We start from the raw sequence: 19,541 nt of genomic DNA on the forward strand, positions 1-19,541 counted from the left end.
GAAGAAAATATGAAAAAGCATAAAACATGAACCAATATCAATAGCTCAAACATGGTGAGATATAAAGAGGAGAGGAGAACAGCAGGGAGACGAAGACAGATCAAAGAGTTTGGCAGGGGGAAAAAAAGCAGACAGGAGAGAGAGCAAGAGTCACCCTGTTTTTGGTGAAAAGCAGATCGATGGTGGCGTCAGCAATGATGTTCATGCGAAGCTCGAAGGCCTGGATCTGCCTGGGTTTTCCCGGCTGTGCCACCTCAGTTGCCTTCATGGCCTGGTAGTCTGCAGGCAGGAAGAACTTCCACAGACAGTCCCTGAAGAAGGTAAAATCATATTATAGAGCCAAGTCTAAATACTTACAAGTGTGAACTAATCATACCATCGGGGTGTTAGAATAAAAGACTTGATGACACCCCCCCCCCTTCAACCAGTTTCTACTGGCACATCTCTAAACTAAACTGTCCAGTAAATCAGGAGTTTTCTTTCTGTCATCAATCAAAACCAAACCCAATCAGTTTTGATTGGCTGCCTTCCAGAAGCCAGCCCTCTGCAAATACTGAAGCTGGATTTAATTTCTTTCCTGGTTCGTGAGCAATAGGTCATCATCTCAAACACATTCATTCATGTTTTAGTTGGAATGAAATCTAAAATATGGAAGTGCATAACGACCCTGAAAACAACTTCAGCAACCAAGCAACAAAGAGCTTTTTATGTGTACACAGGAACAGTAAGGATTTCACATAATGTTCAGAGATTTAAGGCAATAAAGAGATGGACACAACATCAGTGCGCAGCCTACTGCTTGCAGACGTTTTTAATGCCTAGTACTTTGTGATGGCCTCCACAGACAATCTCCAACTTCTTGGTGTGCAGCTGATGACGCTTTTACTCGGTAGCCTTGGTGAGCTCAACAACACATGAAAAGGAGTTACGCTCCAGTTCTCCAGTTCATACCACATCACTGTAAATATGCTTGAAAGTATAACTGAGCCAGGATTAATATGTCTGGGCAGCTCACCCAAGGAAATTCTGTGTGTGCAATAATAAGTTTGTGGTATTACAGTGACAAAATCCTGAGCAGGACCTGTATGAACTACAATTAAAAACAGAGATGTCTTTAAAACTAATACCTCCAACTGTCAGCTTGTACTCTAAAAACCTATTAGTTCAGGTTTCATGCTGATTTTGTTTTGTCCATCTGTGCTCACCTCTGCCGGTCTGCCCAGGGCCCATAGTTGAAGTCAGTTCCTTTCCCACAGACGATGTCCAGACCCCAGCAAGGAGGCAGGTCCTGCAGCTTATCATCCTCACTGCTCGTCTCTGCTTCCTCGCCACTCTCCTGCTCGACAGGAACCAGACCTGGACACATACACAGTGAAAACGTCAAAACCTGGGTATCAGCAGAAGGCTGAACAAAAATACACAACTGCACTAAAAACAATCAAGAATATACTTTAATAGAGACAGCATACTGGCTGGCAAATTTTACATTTAGTGTCAGCAGCTATCAGTTATTCATGTTAATGTCTTAGCACAGAAATCTCAGCGGATGTGTGCATGCATGAGCTTACCTGGTTCATCTTGGTAATAGTAGATGTCAACATCATTGGACTGCATCACAACAAAGCCCTCTCCCATCAGTCTGGGGGGTCTAGATGAGAAATTCACAAAATGACAATTCGGGGGCAAATATGTTAAACAGAGACTTGGAACTCTGTGGCCTATTCTTCTATACTGTAAACCCATGATCTTTAATGCAATGCAATTCAGTCTCAGTGTACTTGAAAGAGCGACATTCACTTGGCAGCGTAATTGAGTAAAAAACAGCAGTCATTAAAATAAAATTATTCCAAGGTAACAAAAATCTTCTACTTGTGTTTTGTACAAACTAGATGAAAAATACAAACCCAGTCTCATCCTGTCTGTTCTTAAGATTCACACCATAGATATGCATGCGGCAGGATAGATGAGAAGCACTACGGAGAACTAGCACTAGTCATTATAATATGCTTAAAGAAATACGTGGAAATAAAGAAATAGGATATTCTTCAAGCCGAGTTATTTTTTGGGCTACAACTCCTCTAAAAATGCTTTGAGGTAAAAAGTTTTATTATCAACAACACTGTAAACAGAGAAATACTGTTTATGTGCTTATCTTTGTTAGATGACTTGAACTCACTCGTCATTCTGCATGCCCAGGTAGCGAGGACTGGGAACCAGCATGACCCGCACATTCTCCAGTGAGCCTTTGACAATGTGCATGTACTGGTCCAAGTGGCTGGAGGGAGGTTTGGTGGCATACGTCAGGCAGGCATCCTCAAAGTTCATGCACAGAGTCTGTGGAAGGTAGTGGTTCCCAAATGCTAAGCGGCCCTACAAGACAGCAAACACACATTATTTTTTTATTAAATTGTATTACATGCCTCTAAAAGGTTTTGAGATGTTCTTAGGTACTTACAGTGCTGATGTTAACTTTGATGACGGGAATGAGGGACCGCCAAGATGATGAGGGATCCTGACTTTCAGCTTTAATGTTGACACTACACAAGAAACAGAAGACAGTTTCACAATCTTTAAGTAGAGGTGTGATTCTAGTCAGTTCAACTAATTTGACTGTCAGCAGGAAACGACAGTAGCTCTGTTCTGTCTGCACTTCTAATCCACTTGGTAACAACAGATAGAAAAGGGTGTGACATTATGCAACTTTTTCAGCAGCTGTTTATCATTCACAACCACTGAATGTGCTCTTTCACTCATTTCTGTTCCCTTTCAGTCGATTCACTCGGTACAACACATAAGTATGGGATATCACGCCCTCGCGTGTCCTGGCTGAAGAAACCTTTATTCACGCCTTTACGGCAGATGACGTGTGATGACACGCGCAAGGCCCCGCCCGCACATATAGCCGCTGCCATCACCGTCATCCCTCAGTTCTTACGCTCTTCACCTCGCTGAGAACACCTCTGCTGAGTTGGGCTAGCTAGCTACTGCTAGTTAGCTCCGTTGTCTGCCAACTTGAACCTAGCTTAACTGCCCCTGTTGGTGTTAGCCTCCACCGCCCAGCTGGTGCGTAGGCTGCCCGCGGAGCGCTATTTTCAAGTTTTTCTTGTGCAGCGTTTCGCTTTGCGTTTTGGGAATGGACTCCAAACCGAAGCGAGCAAAGCAGAAATCTTCTGTTCGCCCCTGTCCTCAGGGATGTGGTTTCTCTTTGCACGACAGCGACCAGCACGATGCCTGCCCTGTCTGCCTGGGGATCGTCCACGCTAGGAGAGCGTTGACGGAGCCCGAAGCTTGTGCGTTTTGTCGCCAGCTCCGACGCTCGACCCTGGAAAGACGGGTGACGTTTGTGGAAAGAGTGCTGGGACGCTCGGCTGTCGCACGGCATGACCCTCTTCTTTCCGAGTCTGGAGCCCCGGCTTCGTCCGAGTCCGAAGACGAAAATTTTCAGGTCGATGTCCCCGCGATTAGCTGGGCTGACCACATGGAATACGTTGACGGGTTAGCCGATGACGGACCATGCAGGAGCGCTGACGGGCTTCAGCCTGGGTTGAAGCCCGCCAGCGCTCCCCAGGAAGACGATGACGTGCTGGACATCGGCCTGGACATCCATGGTTTGTCGGAGGATGAGCAGGAGAGCTCATTGTCGACCCAATATGCCGCCGCTGCTGCGCCGGTCGGCCACGATGACACCTCTCTTTTCTCCCTGTTTCGCCGTGCCGCTGAGAAGCTGCAGGTGGACTGGCCCTCTCCTCCACCAGCTCGGAAGCCGTCGCGGTTTGCGGGTTTTTTCCTTCCACCGGAGCCCGCAACGGCCAAAAACTGCCTCCCCATGTTCCCAGACTTTCTCTGCGAGCTAACAGCGTCATGGGACAAACCTCTGTCTACCCGCGTCACTGTGCCCGGCTATGGACAGTACATGGAATTGGACGGCGCCGAGGGAGCTGGTTTAGCTAACCCACCCCCTATGGAGCCGTCTCTGGCTGCTTATCTGGCCCCGTCCCATAACCATGGTGTCGGTGGCCCCGCAACTCTGCCGTCCAAGCACTGCAGATTCTCGGCCTCGCAGCTGGAGAAGATTTATCGGGCTCAGGCCGGCACCGCTCGAGCCATGAGCTCCGTCACCATGCTCCAGACGTACCAAGCAATGTGCCTGGCGGAGCTTGGATCGCTGGTTCCGGAGGACAGCCCGCTGTCACCTCTTCTTAACGAGGTTAGAGTCACCACGGATTACATCCTCCGTGCGTCTCGCTGTGCAGCGCTCTCCCTGGGCAGAGGGATGGCTTCGACAGTGGTGGCGCAGAGGCACCTGTGGCTGACCCTCTCCGACGTCCCTGATAGAGACAGAGCTGTGTATCTGGACGCACCAGTGTCTGCGGCTGGGTTATTCGGACATTCACTTGAAGCCATTCAGGCTAGATTCGATCTGAGGAAGAAGCAGACGGAAGCTCTGCGCGACATCATCCCCAGACGCCAGCCCCAGCCCAAGCCCACTGCTAGCTCTCACAGGCCCGCCGCTCCTCTGACAGCTGGCAAGAGACCGGCGCCCACTGCTGGAGTGGGAGGGCCGCCGGCGAGAGCACGTACTCCGGCCCGAGCTCCACGCCAGTCGGCCTGGGGCAAAGGCCCTCCCCCGGGCCCCCGACGGGACCCGACGCCCAGGAGGAAGAAGCCTCAGCCCTCCTAGCTGTGATTGCGAGTGGGGAAGGGATCCGGCAGCAGGGAGACGCTGCTCTTACCCCTCTGTTGCCGCACAAGAGGTGCCGCTTAAGTTCTGTTCAGGTTGTCAGCCCCAGAAGGCGCTGCACTTCCCTATCGCGGTCTCCCAAGCACATAACCCCTGCACACGGTTCAGATGTGTTGAATGTTCAAGCGACCACATCGAGTGTTCCCGCTGTTTTTCATTGTTATGCCCCGGAAAAGGTGCACCCAACAAAATGTATAAATGTACATGTTCCCATGTTGCAATCAATAAAGAGTGTGGTTTACTCTCAAACAATCTCAAATGCTCAACCTGCAGGCGAAATGAGCCAGGTCAGGCAGGGGATGCAGTCCCCTGCAGACACACTGGGGGGCGACGGCGCCCCGCCGTCAGTGCTGCAGGCCAGCCGGCTGGCTGCTCACTTCCCTCAGTGGCGCGCTTGCGCCCCCTCTCCGTGGGTGCTGCAAACCGTTGCCATGGGTTACCGGTTGCAGTTCCGGGTCAAGCCGCCTCGTTTCCAAAGAGTCGTGAACACGATTGTCAACCCCGAGGCAGCCTTGGTACTCAGAGAGGAAATACAGGCGCTATTACAGAAGAGAGCAATACGGGTGGTCCCCGCTTCGGAGACGGACAAAGGTTGGTACAGCCGTTATTTTGTCATTCCGAAGAAAGGGGGAGGGCTTCGTCCCATCCTCGACCTCCGAGTCTTGAACACGTACCTACGAACGTACAGGTTCAAGATGCTAACACTCAGACAGCTCCTGAGTGCAGTCGGCCCGGGAGATTGGTTTGCGACAATCGATCTAACAGATGCTTATTTTCATGTCGCTATACACCCGAAACACAGGCAGTTTCTGAGGTTTGCATTCGAGGGCGTAGCCTACGAATACCTAGTGCTGCCGTTCGGGCTGTCGCTCGCTCCCCGCACCTTTACGAAATGTGCCGAGGCAGCGCTAGCGCCCCTCAGGAAGAGGGGCATCCGCATCTTGGCCTACCTGGACGACTGGGCTCTCGTGGCTTGCTCCAGAGAACAGGCGGAGACGCAGCTGTCGCGGGTTCTGTCACACATTCAGACACTGGGGTTCTCTGTGAACTTTCAGAAGAGCTCGCTAATCCCAGGTCAACAGATCGCTTTTCTCGGTCTGGAAATATGCTCTCTTTCCAGCCGCGCACGGTTGTCAGAGCACAGAGTGGCCGCGTTTCATCGCTGCCTCGCTCAATTTCAGCTGGGACGCAGACTGCGTTTCCAGACGATATTGCGCTTGTTGGGCATGATGGCATCTATGATCGCCGTAGTGCCGCTTGGGCTGTTGAAAATGAGAGCGTTTCAACGCTGGACTCTCTCTCACCGTTTGTGTGCTTCGCGTCACCTCCGGAGGAGGCTGCCGGTAACTGCGTCTTGCATGCTAGCTCTCCGTCCTTGGAGGGAGCCCGGGCTACTGCACCAGGGCTCTCGGATTGGGAGGGTGTTGTTTCGCAAGGTGGTGTCCACAGATGCTTCCCTAAGTGGGTGGGGAGCGCTGTGCGAGGGTGCGTCAGTGAGAGGGATCTGGTCCGCGGCTCAGCGCCAGCTGCACATCAACCACTTAGAGCTGTTAGCAGTGTTCTTAGCTCTAAAGCGTTTCCGTCCAGTCCTGCAGGGCCAGCATGTCTTAGTCAGGACGGACAATTCAACAGTGGTGTCTTATATAAACAGGCAGGGAGGAACACGCTCTCTTCCCCTGTTGCAGCTGTCTCGCTCTCTGCTGTTATGGTGCAGTGTTCATTTTCTGACTCTGAGAGCCACCCATGTCCCGGGCCACCTGAACCTGGGGCCGGACCTTCTCTCCAGGGGGGGTCCTCTGGTGAGAGAATGGAGGTTACACCCTTCAATAGTGGCTCAGATTTGGGATCTATTTGGCGAGGCGCAAATAGATCTTTTTGCTTCCAGGGTGAATGCTCACTGCCCCCTGTACTTCTCCATAATCGACCACGATGCACCCTTGGGCTTGGACGCGCTAGCGCACCAATGGCCAGACGTGCTCCTGTATGCATTTCCCCCAGTGGAAATGATATCTCCAATTCTGGAGAGGGTGCGTCGGCATTCCCTCTCTCTGATCCTGGTGGCCCCTTGGTGGCCCGCGAAGTCGTGGTATGCAGAAATAATCAGCCTGCTTGCAGCAAGTCCTTGGCAGCTTCCTCTCCGCAGGGATCTCCTCTCTCAGGCGGGGGGGGAAGTGTTTCATCCGCGCCCGGATCTGTGGCACCTTCATGCTTACCTGCTGAGAGGTTAAACTTGGTTGCTAAGGGTCTGCCACCTAGTGTGGTAGCGACGATTCAGAGCGCCAGGGCCTCGTCTACTAGAGGCTTGTACGCTTACAAATGGCGAGCCTTCGAGCGATGGTGCCAGGACCGCCACACTCTCCCATTTCAGTGCTCTATTGTGGATGTTTTGACATTCCTGCAGGAGCTGTTGGATAAAGGCCTTTCGTTTTCGACGATCAAGGTTTATTTAGCGGCTATATCTGCTTGTCATATCGGTTTTGACGGGGTGACACCAGGTGCGCATCCCCTCGCCGTGCGTTTTCTGAAAGGGGTTCGCCGGCTGAGGCCCGTGCTTAAGTCCAGTGTCCCTGCTTGGGACTTGTCTTTGGTGCTGGAGGCCCTTTGTGGCCCTCCGTTTGAACCCGTTGAGTCGGTGGATATGAAACTTCTTTCGTATAAGACCGCATTACTTCTCGCTTTGGCCTCGGCGAAGCGAGTGGGGGACCTTCATGCGCTGTCTGTGCATCCTGCCTGCACACAGTTTTCTCCTGATGGCCGCAAGGTCGTATTGCGTCCGAATGCCGCCTATCTTCCCAAGGTCATGCCGGCATCTTATAGTTCAATGGAGTTTGAGTTGCTGAGCTTTTGCTCCCCTCCTTTTGAATCTGAGGAGCAGAGGAGGGTGCATTCTCTTTGTCCGGTGCGTGCGCTACGCACCTACATTGAGCGCACTCGGGATGTGCGTTTGTGTGACCAGTTGTTTGTCTGCTTCGCTAATCCGAATAGAGGTAGAGCTCTGTCCAGACAGAGGCTGTCCCACTGGATTGTAGAAGCTATCTCGCTGGCATACAGCACCGGAGGTTTTGCGTTGCCCCACGGGGTGGGAGCTCATTCCACCAGGGGGATGGCGACCTCATGGGCTCTTTTTAGAGGGGTGCCTGTGGCTGATATTTGTGCAGCGGCTAATTGGGCGTCGCCGCACACTTTTGTGCGGTTTTATCGGTTGGACGTTACAGCCCCTTCGGTGGCTCATGCTGTCCTTTCTGCTGGGTCTACCACTCACTGAGGATGTGGTGGTCCCGTTCCGGTTCGGTGGCTGCTCTGCGGGGCGTGTATATAGGTCCCATACTTATGTGTTGTACCGAGTGAATCGACTGAAAGGGAACGGTTAGTTATGTCTATAACTTCTGTTCCCTGAAGGAGAGGAACGAGGTACAACACAGGGTGGCCCCACTGAGCAGTTGGCTCGGTGAAGAGCGGCTATCGAACTGAGGGATGACGGTGATGGCAGCGGCTATATGTGCGGGCGGGGCCTTGCGCGTGTCATCACACGTCATCTGCCGTAAAGGCGTGAATAAAGGTTTCTTCAGCCAGGACACGCGAGGGCGTGATATCCCATACTTATGTGTTGTACCTCGTTCCTCTCCTTCAGGGAACAGAAGTTATAGACATAACTAACCGTTCTGCTGAACTGAAACCATACAGACATGCTGAGAAAATATAAAAAGCTGTACTCCCAAAAATGTTATCACAATTAAAAAACAAAATATACACTTTTTTTTAAAAAGGTAAACAAGCATTTAGACTGTTGCATGTGTTCTTTTTGTTTCAGATATAGCTAAAAACTGACAAATCATCCAAAGGCATTTTTATTTGATTTTAAGGTAACACAACTAGAGCAATTAACAACTTAGAAACTTCAAATAAGACTCATGTCTTACAAAGAATTTTAACACTGGATAAAAAGCAAAGTTGCCCGATGATGCCGTAGTTATACCTTTCCAGTGTCTTGTTTCTGTCCTCTCGCCCCCTCTCTTCATCTTTTTTGGGCCTTTGAAGCGTGGGTTCCAGTCCAAAGGTCTCCTGCAGTCGTGCGTAGAGGTCAGTCCGGTTATAGACATGGAACTCAAAGCCGTTGACAGTCACGTAAAGCCTCGTCTCTGCCTTGGGATCTGATGCAAAAACAGAGACAACTCAGAACTCAAGGTGATGTTGCCACATGAAACTAACTCAGTTAGAAAAGTTGCATCTTGATAGTCAAACATAGATAACCCAAGATTTCCAATATATACATATATTTTTTCTGTGGTGGACTAACATATGCATTTAAAAGTTTAATCTAAGCAGTCATCAAATACTTCTCTACTCACCATGTTGTTTCTGTTTTGGATTATACATTTTCCACCAACGAAATATGAGAAAGCCATCCTGTATCCTGTAACACACACAAACAACAATCAGCATGCAAATTATAAGATAAGAGTGGGACGGATGGAGGAGAAGCAACAACAGAAACATCGGTCAGATTACCTGATAGACATGTCTTGGTTGATGTAGTAGACATCTCTGAACATGACCTTCCCTGACAGAACAGAGAAGGAGAAGGAGCCTGTGCACAAAGGCAAAGTTGAACAGTGTAAGCATGTTTTAAAATGGCAACATAAAGTGTTGGTTTTACTATTAAACCGTACTAGTAACATCCTGCAAATTTCTTTGGATTTGATTGCAATGTCTTCAATTCAAGCTTAACCAGTTAAATGAATCATTACAGGTGTGGGATTAGAGCTCTGGGTAGCTCCCCAACTGGGTCTAGACTGGGTCTAGAGAGTATTTTAAATTCAGGGAATTTAAAATAGAAAGTAGCTCGTCCACAGAAGGACTGGTAGCTCCCCTTACGATAAGGGTTCAGATCGCGCGAACAGGTGTGGGATTAGAGCTCTGGGTAGCTCCCCAACTGGGTCTAGACTGGGTCTAGAGATTTTAAATTCAGGGAATTTAAAATAGAAAGTAGCTCGTCCACAGAAGGACTGGTAGCTCCCCTTACGATATGGGTTCAGATCGCGCGAACAGGTGTGAAATGTGTGTGTTTAGTTAGTTAGTTTGTTTTAATCAATTTTAAATCATGCTTTTTATTTGTTTTTGTTTCTAATGTCTCTGTAAAGCACTTTGAATCACCTTGTTGTTGAATTGTGCTATACAAATAAATTTGCCTTGCCTTGCCTTACAAAACTGCAATTACAGAATTATAAAAGCTCTGGTACAATAACAGCAGCATGGGTGTTGCTGGGATATTTAATCGCACTTTCACTCTTATCAAAGAGAGAGAGAAAAAACACCCCAAAAACAATCTTAATTACGATCTAAATCAGCAAGTGGGTCTGAGTCTGTCACTGAGTGAGAAGGATGAATTTGATTTCCTGTTAATAATCTCTTTTGGCTCATAACATGTCTTTCTCAGTTTCAATTACTTCATGCAAACAGAGCGACAGCACCTGAGTGCTTCATGCATTATCATCCAATGTAAAGCTTCCTCACACTGGTGAAATTCCTTTCCACTGACTGACGAGACAATGTCTAACTCGCTCCAAAAATCCACACAGAACCACAAAGGCTAATGCCTTCCTGTAAATTCATGCAGGATTGAGTTGAAGCTAAATGATAGCGAAACACACCTGAGGCATGTTTGAACCTGCTTAACACCTGACACAAATATGTCAGTAAAAAGTATACATTCTCTTTATCTGGATAGAAAAGTCAATCGCAAACAAAAGGGTGACTGCTCAGTTTGTACCAGCATATGTTGGCAAAGAGATGTCAACTACGCCTTGCTCTTCTCATTAAACTTTCATGCTGCCTTTGTTGTCATTTTGCATTTCTCATTCATGCTGTCAGTCAGGTTCAAGTTTGTGTTTAATTGATATGCGTTTTTGAAAGAGAAGCTCACATCCTAAAAACTAAGTAAGGTTTCATTGGATTGTGGATTGTGTCACCCATGTTTAGAAAGTCTGGTATTGTTTGCTCAGATGCTGTGGATATAATCACTGAGAGAACCTGGCTCATCATGAAATATTCAGCAGATTGAGTTAACGCCTTCAACTGAACGCTTCCTCCTCCCTATTCATCACTGTGCGACAGAGCTCCTGATGAACACACCGATGTGAATGTAGCCATCCTTGTAGAGTCTGTTGATGATGAGGGTGAGAATGAGGCCAATGTTGCGTGAGTTGTAATAAGTTAAATAGATAATCCATCCACAGGACAGAATGGTGGCTGAAAGGGGAAAGAAAGAACATGATTTCAGTCAGTAAAATTAATTTTAAGAGTTACAGAAGCTTCTGTCTGCTTGTAAACATAACAATTTAGTAGGCCAACACTTTCAAATATAATCACAATGCTTGATTAATCTCTGTTGGGTCAAATTCTGCAACAGCACAGCATGAGTACTAGTAACACATTAGGAACCCCACCTGAAAGTACTCTGTTTCCTTAGGCACTATAATTGGTAATGCAGATGGAATTCATATACACTCCATTTCACCTGCTTTAGTGCAAATTCAGGTGAACCTGCTCTTCTCTATAAAAAGATGGGGTATATATTCCTTAATGACTGAATCCAGACATGGATTAAGCTTAAATTCAAAGGACACCTGCTTTTAAAACGTTTATCTAGGACTATACTCAGTCCTAGAGCTCAGTACAATAAAATGTCCAACATGTCAAGAGAACACATAAACGTACTGTAAACTGAGCTGAATCATTGCTATGCATTCAACACCGAGTATAAAGGCCAAAAAAATGCCCTTCGTGTGCAGTGAAGTGAATTAAATTGCACTCTCATAAAGATGCATTGACTGAAATAATATTACTGCTGCAAAGCCAATATTTGGAACACATACAAATTAAGTGTCTCCATAAAATTTTTAACTACTGACCAACAAGAAGCCAGATGAAGTTGGAATCATGCTTGGTAAGGAAATTATCCAGATCCACAAAGCTGGGGAAGGTGCTTTCATTGGTTTTGGCAGCATGTCCATCCATGGCTACAGGCTCGCAGTCAGGTGTCTAAAACTGAAATGATCAAATGTCAAATTAGTTTCACTGGCACATGAACATGTTTAAGTATGCAATGAACTACATCACTGCAGAGAAAGACAAATACTATCAATAGTGACTTGTTATAACCATCATGCAGATAAATACAAGATTAAACTTTTTTTTTCCCCTTTAGAAACGTCTCTGCATCCGCACAGCTGCCTCCTCAGGGGGGTGAGTCAACAACTTAAAATTATTCTTGGAAATCACAGGAACTGTTTTGGTACATAGAGTTCCAGATTTCCAAAGGGGCCTTCCACTTTCTCAGTGCACAATTTGAAAGCCAGCATCTGTGGAAGCACGGGATGGTATTAGTGGTCACTACATGAACATTTTGCACATCCGTGAAGAATAAATTCTGAACAAGCTTTGGAAGTTTTAAAGAAATACTGGCATCCAGATGTCTTTTGTAGGCAATGGCTTGAAACTTGTTCAAACTATATTCTGGATGTTATGAGTCTGAACTGCATGCCTAGACTTATTAAGAGCTGAAAAGTTTAGACTCATTGTGAAAAAACAACAAAGGAAGTCCTGAAGAGCAACTAAGATCCTGTTTACAGTCTTGCTAAAATCAGCAATAATGCAAAACACTAAATATGTCTGTCACAACTGCACCACACTCAAAATGATTAAAAAAAAAACAAACAAAAAAAAAACCCGATGATAATAATAACAATAATAATTAAGTTTCTGGCTCTAATATGTTTTCCTTTAAAATTCTTTAATATAGAGTTTAAATAAGTCAAAATTTTTTGCTTTTCTGCTTTTATTTCCATTTTATAGTGTCTTAACTATTTTGCAAACTGTGTCGTACATAATGATAAATGTGCGTTATCAAAACTGCTGCATCGACACAGCAAGTTACATGTTAGAACTACACTATGTCTACACTGGCAGGGCTGCATCATATTTGGAATAAAATTTGCATCACAAAATCTGGCAGATTAATTTGCAAATATGATTCTGTAAAAGAGAAATAATAAACAAGATTGGCGGGCAAAAGGATCATTGCTTGTTTCATCTTATATCCTGTGGTCATATCCCTCCAAGTTATAGTTCACATCCCTGTAGACATGAAGCAAAGATGCAGCAGACATTTTCACACATTAGAACATAACTGTCTGAGTCCATTGGGACTCATGTACAGACAGGCAAGCCCAAAGCATGAAAATAATAAAATTAGCATTAGTTATTAGTATATAGTTAGCTTACTGTGAAGTTTTTTTTTAAGATTTCAAACCAGTCACATAATGCATATTTCCAGTACATTACAGTACAGTACAGTATGCATAACATGACGCACAATCATAATTAGGAAAATGCGTAACTACTTTGCATGTTGTGGCTCGTTCAGTTATTTGTATTTGCTTCAATGATTATTAGTGACAGGAGGCTGGTGAAAGGCTCATGTGTGCCCGTGTATGCTGTGATCTCAGTCACCCCATGCGTAAAGGCTTCAATACTGTACACACAAACACAAATCCTCATCTAATCCACCCCAAACATTGTTGGCTGTAAAACCAGTGAGATGAAAACAATCCCAGCACAATTTCCAACAGAAAACACAGTTTCTAAAAGTTTCTTTCTGACAGATACTACATGTAACTACATGTGTTTGCTTGTCACATTTGACAGACTTTAAATTAACGGACGTTTCTGATCTCACATGGACCTGCTAGATGCTAATCCTGCTGTGGCTGTCGGTTTCTCTTCTGAAGCAAATTATAAGGAAATGGGCAAAAGATCCTTTAGGTCATTGTGTTCAAACCTGCCCACATTCCAGAATCTTACTTCCTGGCTAGCCTACCATGATTCCTTATCATAAAGCTTACCTCACTCTTCTGTATATCCAAAACACACAGAAAGAGTACTAACAGCGAACAGAAAGAGAGATTATATTTCTCTCATATTAGCTTCTCTTCAGTGGCTCCCTTTTAAATCGAGAAGTGATATTAAAAAAAATTTCCTTCTAACATACAATTTCCTCAATGATCGTGTTCCCATCACATTAAAGTCATCATAGCATTACATTATGATGATGCACTGAGCACTTCTTCTCCCCTCTCATCTTTTCATATCACTCCTGGTGTGAGATTTACACTCTCATGTTAAAGCAAAGTGTTAATACATTAAAACGCCAAACCTCTCTAAAATACTTTAACTCACACCATATTCTGACATGCATTTCCAGCTAGTACAACTACGACTTTCGCTGCTATTTTTAAAATCAAATGAAAAAAAAAGGGATCAACTTGACTTGATAAACCACAGAACATATAACCACTTGCAAAGCTAAAACATAGACTCTACACTGTTAAGAGTAAATCACATTTTGCATGGTTGTCTGAAGCATTAATTTAACACAGAAGTCTGAATGATCATCAGCCATCATGATGTTTAAATCATATGTTTTTAAAAAAAACAAAAAAACAAAAACAAAACTGTATTCTGGAAATACCCAGACTACGTATCCATTCCTGTAAGGCAAGTTCAGGTTTTACAATCTAGCACATGATATGAGATGCTGGCTTTCAGGAAAGATCAGCGTTGGCAATCACTGACTCATAATTGTTTTCTGCAAGCTCAGTGTTTTCACTTTAGGTTCATAATGGTAACTAGATTACAGCAAGAAGTCATCATCTGAAGTAAACAACACCCATCAGTCTTTAGTTTGTAAACAACAATTATGTTAACTAACTTTTTCATGCCAACGACCATTCAATGGGCACACTGAGCAGAACTACTGCATAATTCAGTACATGGGTGGGGGGACGACGACACCCTTCTATTCTTCATTAAAGAGGTGCATTATAAACATATACACATTTTTACACAATGAGCAAATGTACAACACACTGGGATGTCTTAAGAAAAAAGTGCAATTTAAGTCTCTTTCTATACTTAGTGAGTCTACTGTCACTGAGCGTTCATTACAATTTCATATCCTAGTGGATAAATAAAAGTACAAAACCCTGTTATAACTACACAGTACTTTTTTATGTCCAATTCAAACCTTCTAAATAGACTGAAAAAAATACTCACTTACTGATATAAAAGTAACTCATAAGCATGCGGGCATGAATTATCAGCCACAGATGCACCTGTTCCTAACATCATTATTTTTATTTAGGAGGGATTATAAATGCTAGCTTGTGGTTGGGATTCTGACAACAAAAAAAACAAAGGTACACAAACAATCGAGGCGCACTGTCCCATTGCCGTAGTTGAAAAAGGCTATACAGAGAATCCATAGCTAAGATGACTGGCAGATTAAAAGCCCCAAAATATGTGCATTAATTTGATTATCAGCATTATATTAGCGCACACAGGTAACCAAAGAGCAATTAAGACGTTTAACCCAAATAAATGTCGGACTGCAACATGAACCGAACGTGGCAAAAAAAATAAAAAATAATGGGGAAGTTGTCTGTCAGTTTGCCTTTGTTGACAGAGGTAATGACATACATAAAAGGACATCGCTGCATCATTTTATAGAAGGCCAGGTGTGAAACGATTACTCACTCCAGCTCAGTGTAATCTGGAATCCAGAGACACCTGAAACTAACCACACACCTAGCTAATCCCAAGTCTTGAGCAATTTCCTGAGCATTACCTACAACAAACAAAAACTGTTGTTGAATTTAGCTTATCTTCCTATCTTCTTTTTAAACATTCGTAGCAAAAGTCTGAGTTACTGATTTGTCCTCTGCAGTCAGCCTCCTTCTTTGCTAATGACGTATTAAGCCATTAATTTAAGAGCCGCTCAATATCATAACGTTAGCACTGAGGTTAGCTAGCATGCTAATGACAGCAGGCCGCGCCCTCCAACTTCTCCTTTTCTGAACTGTCAAAACAAAACAGCTGGTGTTCCTTACATACCTTAATATCCTCAGTAAAGAATGGGCTTTCATCTTTGCTCCAGTTAGCCCGGAGTTTCTGTCCTTTAGTAGTGTCGGAAATGACCACAGCTAGCATCCCCGGTGTGTACTATTTACCTGCCAGGCAGACGACCAGTTAGCATCTCTTCCTGTTGTGACGAGACCGGCCACAAAAACTACCAATAGGAAAAAAGAGCCAAGGCAGCTTCTGACCAATTAGATGAGAGCGTGACACACAGCTGACAGACATTCTTCCTGCCTCCCAGCGTGATTGTATTTGTGACAATGGTGTTTGACGTCGTATTGGTTACATAAAATCGATATACCGTAACATAAAAATTACTTCATGCATTAAAATAATACACACATTACTCTGTGAGTTGCTAGAGTATTAAACAAAGAGCACATACTGATCAGAGATGCTTATATTTTTCATAAATGATGACTTTATTTTTGTCGGTTTCGGATTAGTTTTCATTATCTTGAATTTGTTCTTCATTTTTTAATCACTACAACAACAACAAAAATAATAATAATAATAATAATAATAATAATAATAATACAATATTGAATTTAATGTATTTTTATTTTTCCAGTTGCCTAGTCCTCTGTTTTTGTGAACTATAACTTGAACATCACTCTTCACGGATGGTACCTACCTTCAAGCTGTTCAGTGCATTTAAATATGCACTGAACCTCCTGCTAATTCAGTTTAGCTGCACAGATTGCTTCAGAATGCCATGAAACATATACTCAGGTATCATGTATTTGCAATATTAACTACACTTCTTGCACTATGTTGTTTCCTTCTGTAATCTGGGCTCTACCTTCTTGCACTAAAAGCACTTTAAAGTTAGGTACACTGATACACTGCACTGCTTCTAGGGAGTGATGTGTTACACCCTTTGTTGTGTGTTGTTGGCAACAATTGGCAGACAATTTCCTATCAGCTGTGTTGCTGATATGACTACAATCAACTTGAATTTCCCTTTAACAGCATTGCTTGTGTTTTTAGTCAACATTTGAACATTGTTAGATGGTTATAAACAGGTATAGTGCACTGCCAGCTGAGTGCAGGCTATTCCGGAGAAGTATACTAATACTTTATTTCCTGGCATCTCATCAAAACAGAACGTGTAATGTGTAGGCTGATCACGCCAAGACTTCAACACTATACATTCAGCCTGTCCCACAATCTTAATTAGATTTTTTGGTTGAAGAAATTCTTTCTAAATTATATTACAGTGTGTTGAGCAGCACAGCTCCTCTATGCTAATTCTGTGTCTTGGGGATGGTGAAATATTTTAGTCAAAAGAATTATAACAACTTCATATTTATTCTTCCAGACCTTTCAACAATTCTCTTCGTTAGATTTGTAAATGGTCCCAAAATGGTTTTATAACATTTTTCTGTTACAAACTTACAAAGAATGTTTAAAGTAAGACATTCTCTAGGAATATATGTAATTTTCTGCCAAGTTGTTATATTAACTTTGGATATTTTTGCTCTTATAGACTATGGCAATATCTGCACAGTAGAAAATGACTGACATTTGAGCAGTTTGGGGATGTTGTAAGAAAAATATTGCAAAAGCAAGCAGCAGGTAGTTCACATGATGAAGAGCTAGTTTAAATGATTATACTGTTTCCCCTTCTTTGTATCTGCAGTCCAGAGATTGAAAGCTAAATTATAGGCACTAGAAGAGTATTCTGATCTCTGTATCTCTGAATTTTGAAAAGGGAGAATTCAATTTAGTGTGATGAATTTTTGTTTTTATGTTTTTATGTATTTAACCTTTCTTGTATTGTATAGCTTTATGTACCCTGTCCAGGGACTCTGAATGTGAATTAGAAGGTCCGAAGAAATCTGCCATGTTCCCATGTTAGACTTTTATACCGATGTTCATTATGTGTCAGTCAATCTATGTGTTTAGCAGATTGTTTATAAAGTAGTTACAATAAATATAATAAATTAGAACAATTCAAAAATGTAATCACTTTATTCAAATACATTTGCTTCTGTAGGGATCATGAATATTATTCAAAATTTCATGGCAAAATTAAATCATTTTGTAGCAAAGTGTTTTGAAATATTGACAGTTTCCGTTCCCATAACTAAACCATGCTGGTCTTCACTTCTTCTTGGAGAATTGCTTCCTCCATTTTAACCAATATTATGAAATTGTTAATAATATTTGAACCTTAAGTTGATGAAAATGCTTCTAGCCTGGGAGCCATAACAACAACAATAATAAAAATAATAATACTAAAAGAGAAAAACAAGAAGCAATTTGATTCCTGTTATATTAAAAAATAAAATAAAAATTCAAAAACACCAGAAAACAGTACAGGCCACAACTCTTTGTTATCTCCAGGAATTGCCTGAACTCTTGGGTATTGTTTAATGTAAGAGGATGTTGTCAAGCCTTCCTCCAGTCACAACAACAAAGCCTCCCCAAAGAACACGTGGGAGTCGCTTTACCACAAAGCTTGCAAACATCAGGTTCAAAGCTCTTCCCTGCCAATCAAGCCCTTCCCACAAGACCAGCCTATTTTTTGCCGTAGCTTTAACGGAAACCCGCATCTCACACAAATCCTTTTTCCTGTCTTGTGAGTGTTATTTCACCTGAATTCCTGAAGGATGTCCATGGTATCGCAGCTACAAATACTATATTAGTAATTAACAGCTCCTTCACTTTTGCTTCATTACCCTCTTGTTTTTAAACATGCAGCAGTTCAAGGCTCTCTAGAGGACACGTAATTAGACTTTTCTTGCATGAGGCAATTACAGAAAGGCTATGAACTTCAAAATTGTCTTTTTTTCCCTCTAATGGTTTACAAAAAGCAGATTTTTTTATTTTTAAAGATGGTCCAATCTAAAAGAAGCTGCACTTAGCTTACGAAGGCCTCCACTTCAGGCCTCATTCTCTGACACCATTGAGCAGTTTTGCATTATTCAAATGTCATTAATGTTATTCAGCAAGAACATCTTGAAACACACAGACCCACTGGTGTTTACTGTATCCGCTTGATTGATCAGCCATGTGTATTCTCAGGGTCTTAGGTCCGGTGCAGCTCTCTTTGCATACTGAAGACCTCCACTCGGTCTCATCAGAGTATCAGATTTCATTGTGAACACTTTGCCTGATATTATAACTTGGATTTATTAACCACTTCATCTCAGGAAATCAATTACTGACTGGCTAAAGTACACTTGGCACACTCAGTTACATCGAGGACTCTCGTGGTCATCAGTCAGTCAAACTGAGCTTGCCAGTAAAAATCATAGTGATGTTTGGGAGCACTTCCAAAAGCACAGTTGTAAAACTTGCTGATGAGAGAGGCCCCAGCTATCAATGGTGCATATACATTCCCAATAGATGGGATTGCACTCTCAGCTATATTCAGCTTTGCTTTAAACAAAACAATGATGCACACATTTGGAAACGATCTAAAAACAAGTACAGCTGCAAGCTCATTGGTCATAATCCAATATTTTAATGGTGCCAGCATATCGGGGGCCGTAATACTTTGCAAGACATTTCATTACTATCCATCCAATAATGCCAAGAACTGCAAATGTTCTACTTTCCAGCAGAAACTGAGGCAAAGTCAATAAATGAAAAGTATGACAAAAAGGGCCCAAAGTGTAAGAGGCTCCTGCAGGAATGATACCTCCTGCAGTGCACTGTCCTGAGTTTGAATCTGCAGGTCAGCTGGGGGCTTTCTATGTTGAGTTTGCATGTTCGTTTTATGTCTGTGTGGCTTCTTTCTGCGTATTCGAGCTTCCTCCCACAGTCCAAATACATGTCTCGTTAACTGGTGAATCTAAATTGGCTGTAGGTGTGAACA

At 43.6% G+C, this 19,541-nt stretch overlaps 1 protein-coding gene across 10 annotated transcripts in view; it reads right to left on the reverse strand.

Annotated features, from left to right (window-relative positions):
* Positions 1 to 15,850, reverse strand: part of bltp1 (bridge-like lipid transfer protein family member 1) — an 85,813-nt gene extending 69,963 nt beyond the window's left edge. For all 10 annotated transcript variants that reach the window (XM_086275276.1, XM_086275277.1, XM_086275284.1 and 7 more), the window contains exons 1-11: positions 15,692 to 15,850; positions 11,653 to 11,788; positions 10,874 to 10,990; positions 9,251 to 9,329; positions 9,091 to 9,155; positions 8,718 to 8,892; positions 2,456 to 2,537; positions 2,177 to 2,370; positions 1,569 to 1,648; positions 1,206 to 1,356; positions 155 to 311 (exon numbers count right to left, since the gene is read on the reverse strand). In XM_086275276.1, the coding sequence (XP_086131402.1) occupies positions 155 to 311; positions 1,206 to 1,356; positions 1,569 to 1,648; positions 2,177 to 2,370; positions 2,456 to 2,537; positions 8,718 to 8,892; positions 9,091 to 9,155; positions 9,251 to 9,329; positions 10,874 to 10,990; positions 11,653 to 11,758 (1,206 nt within the window). In that variant the 5' untranslated portion in view covers positions 11,759 to 11,788; positions 15,692 to 15,850. The remainder of the gene's footprint in view (positions 1 to 154; positions 312 to 1,205; positions 1,357 to 1,568; positions 1,649 to 2,176; positions 2,371 to 2,455; positions 2,538 to 8,717; positions 8,893 to 9,090; positions 9,156 to 9,250; positions 9,330 to 10,873; positions 10,991 to 11,652; positions 11,789 to 15,691) is intronic.
* Between the last annotated feature and the right edge of the window lie 3,691 nt (positions 15,851 to 19,541).

The sequence above is a fragment of the Aulonocara sp. 'chitande type north' Nkhata Bay genome, linkage group LG19 (assembly GCF_057382095.1).
Source record: "Aulonocara sp. 'chitande type north' Nkhata Bay isolate Kocher_YH1m ecotype deep benthic linkage group LG19, A_spYH_male_GT1.1, whole genome shotgun sequence".
In the NCBI taxonomy this organism is placed as follows: Eukaryota; Metazoa; Chordata; class Actinopteri; order Cichliformes; family Cichlidae; genus Aulonocara; species Aulonocara sp. 'chitande type north' Nkhata Bay.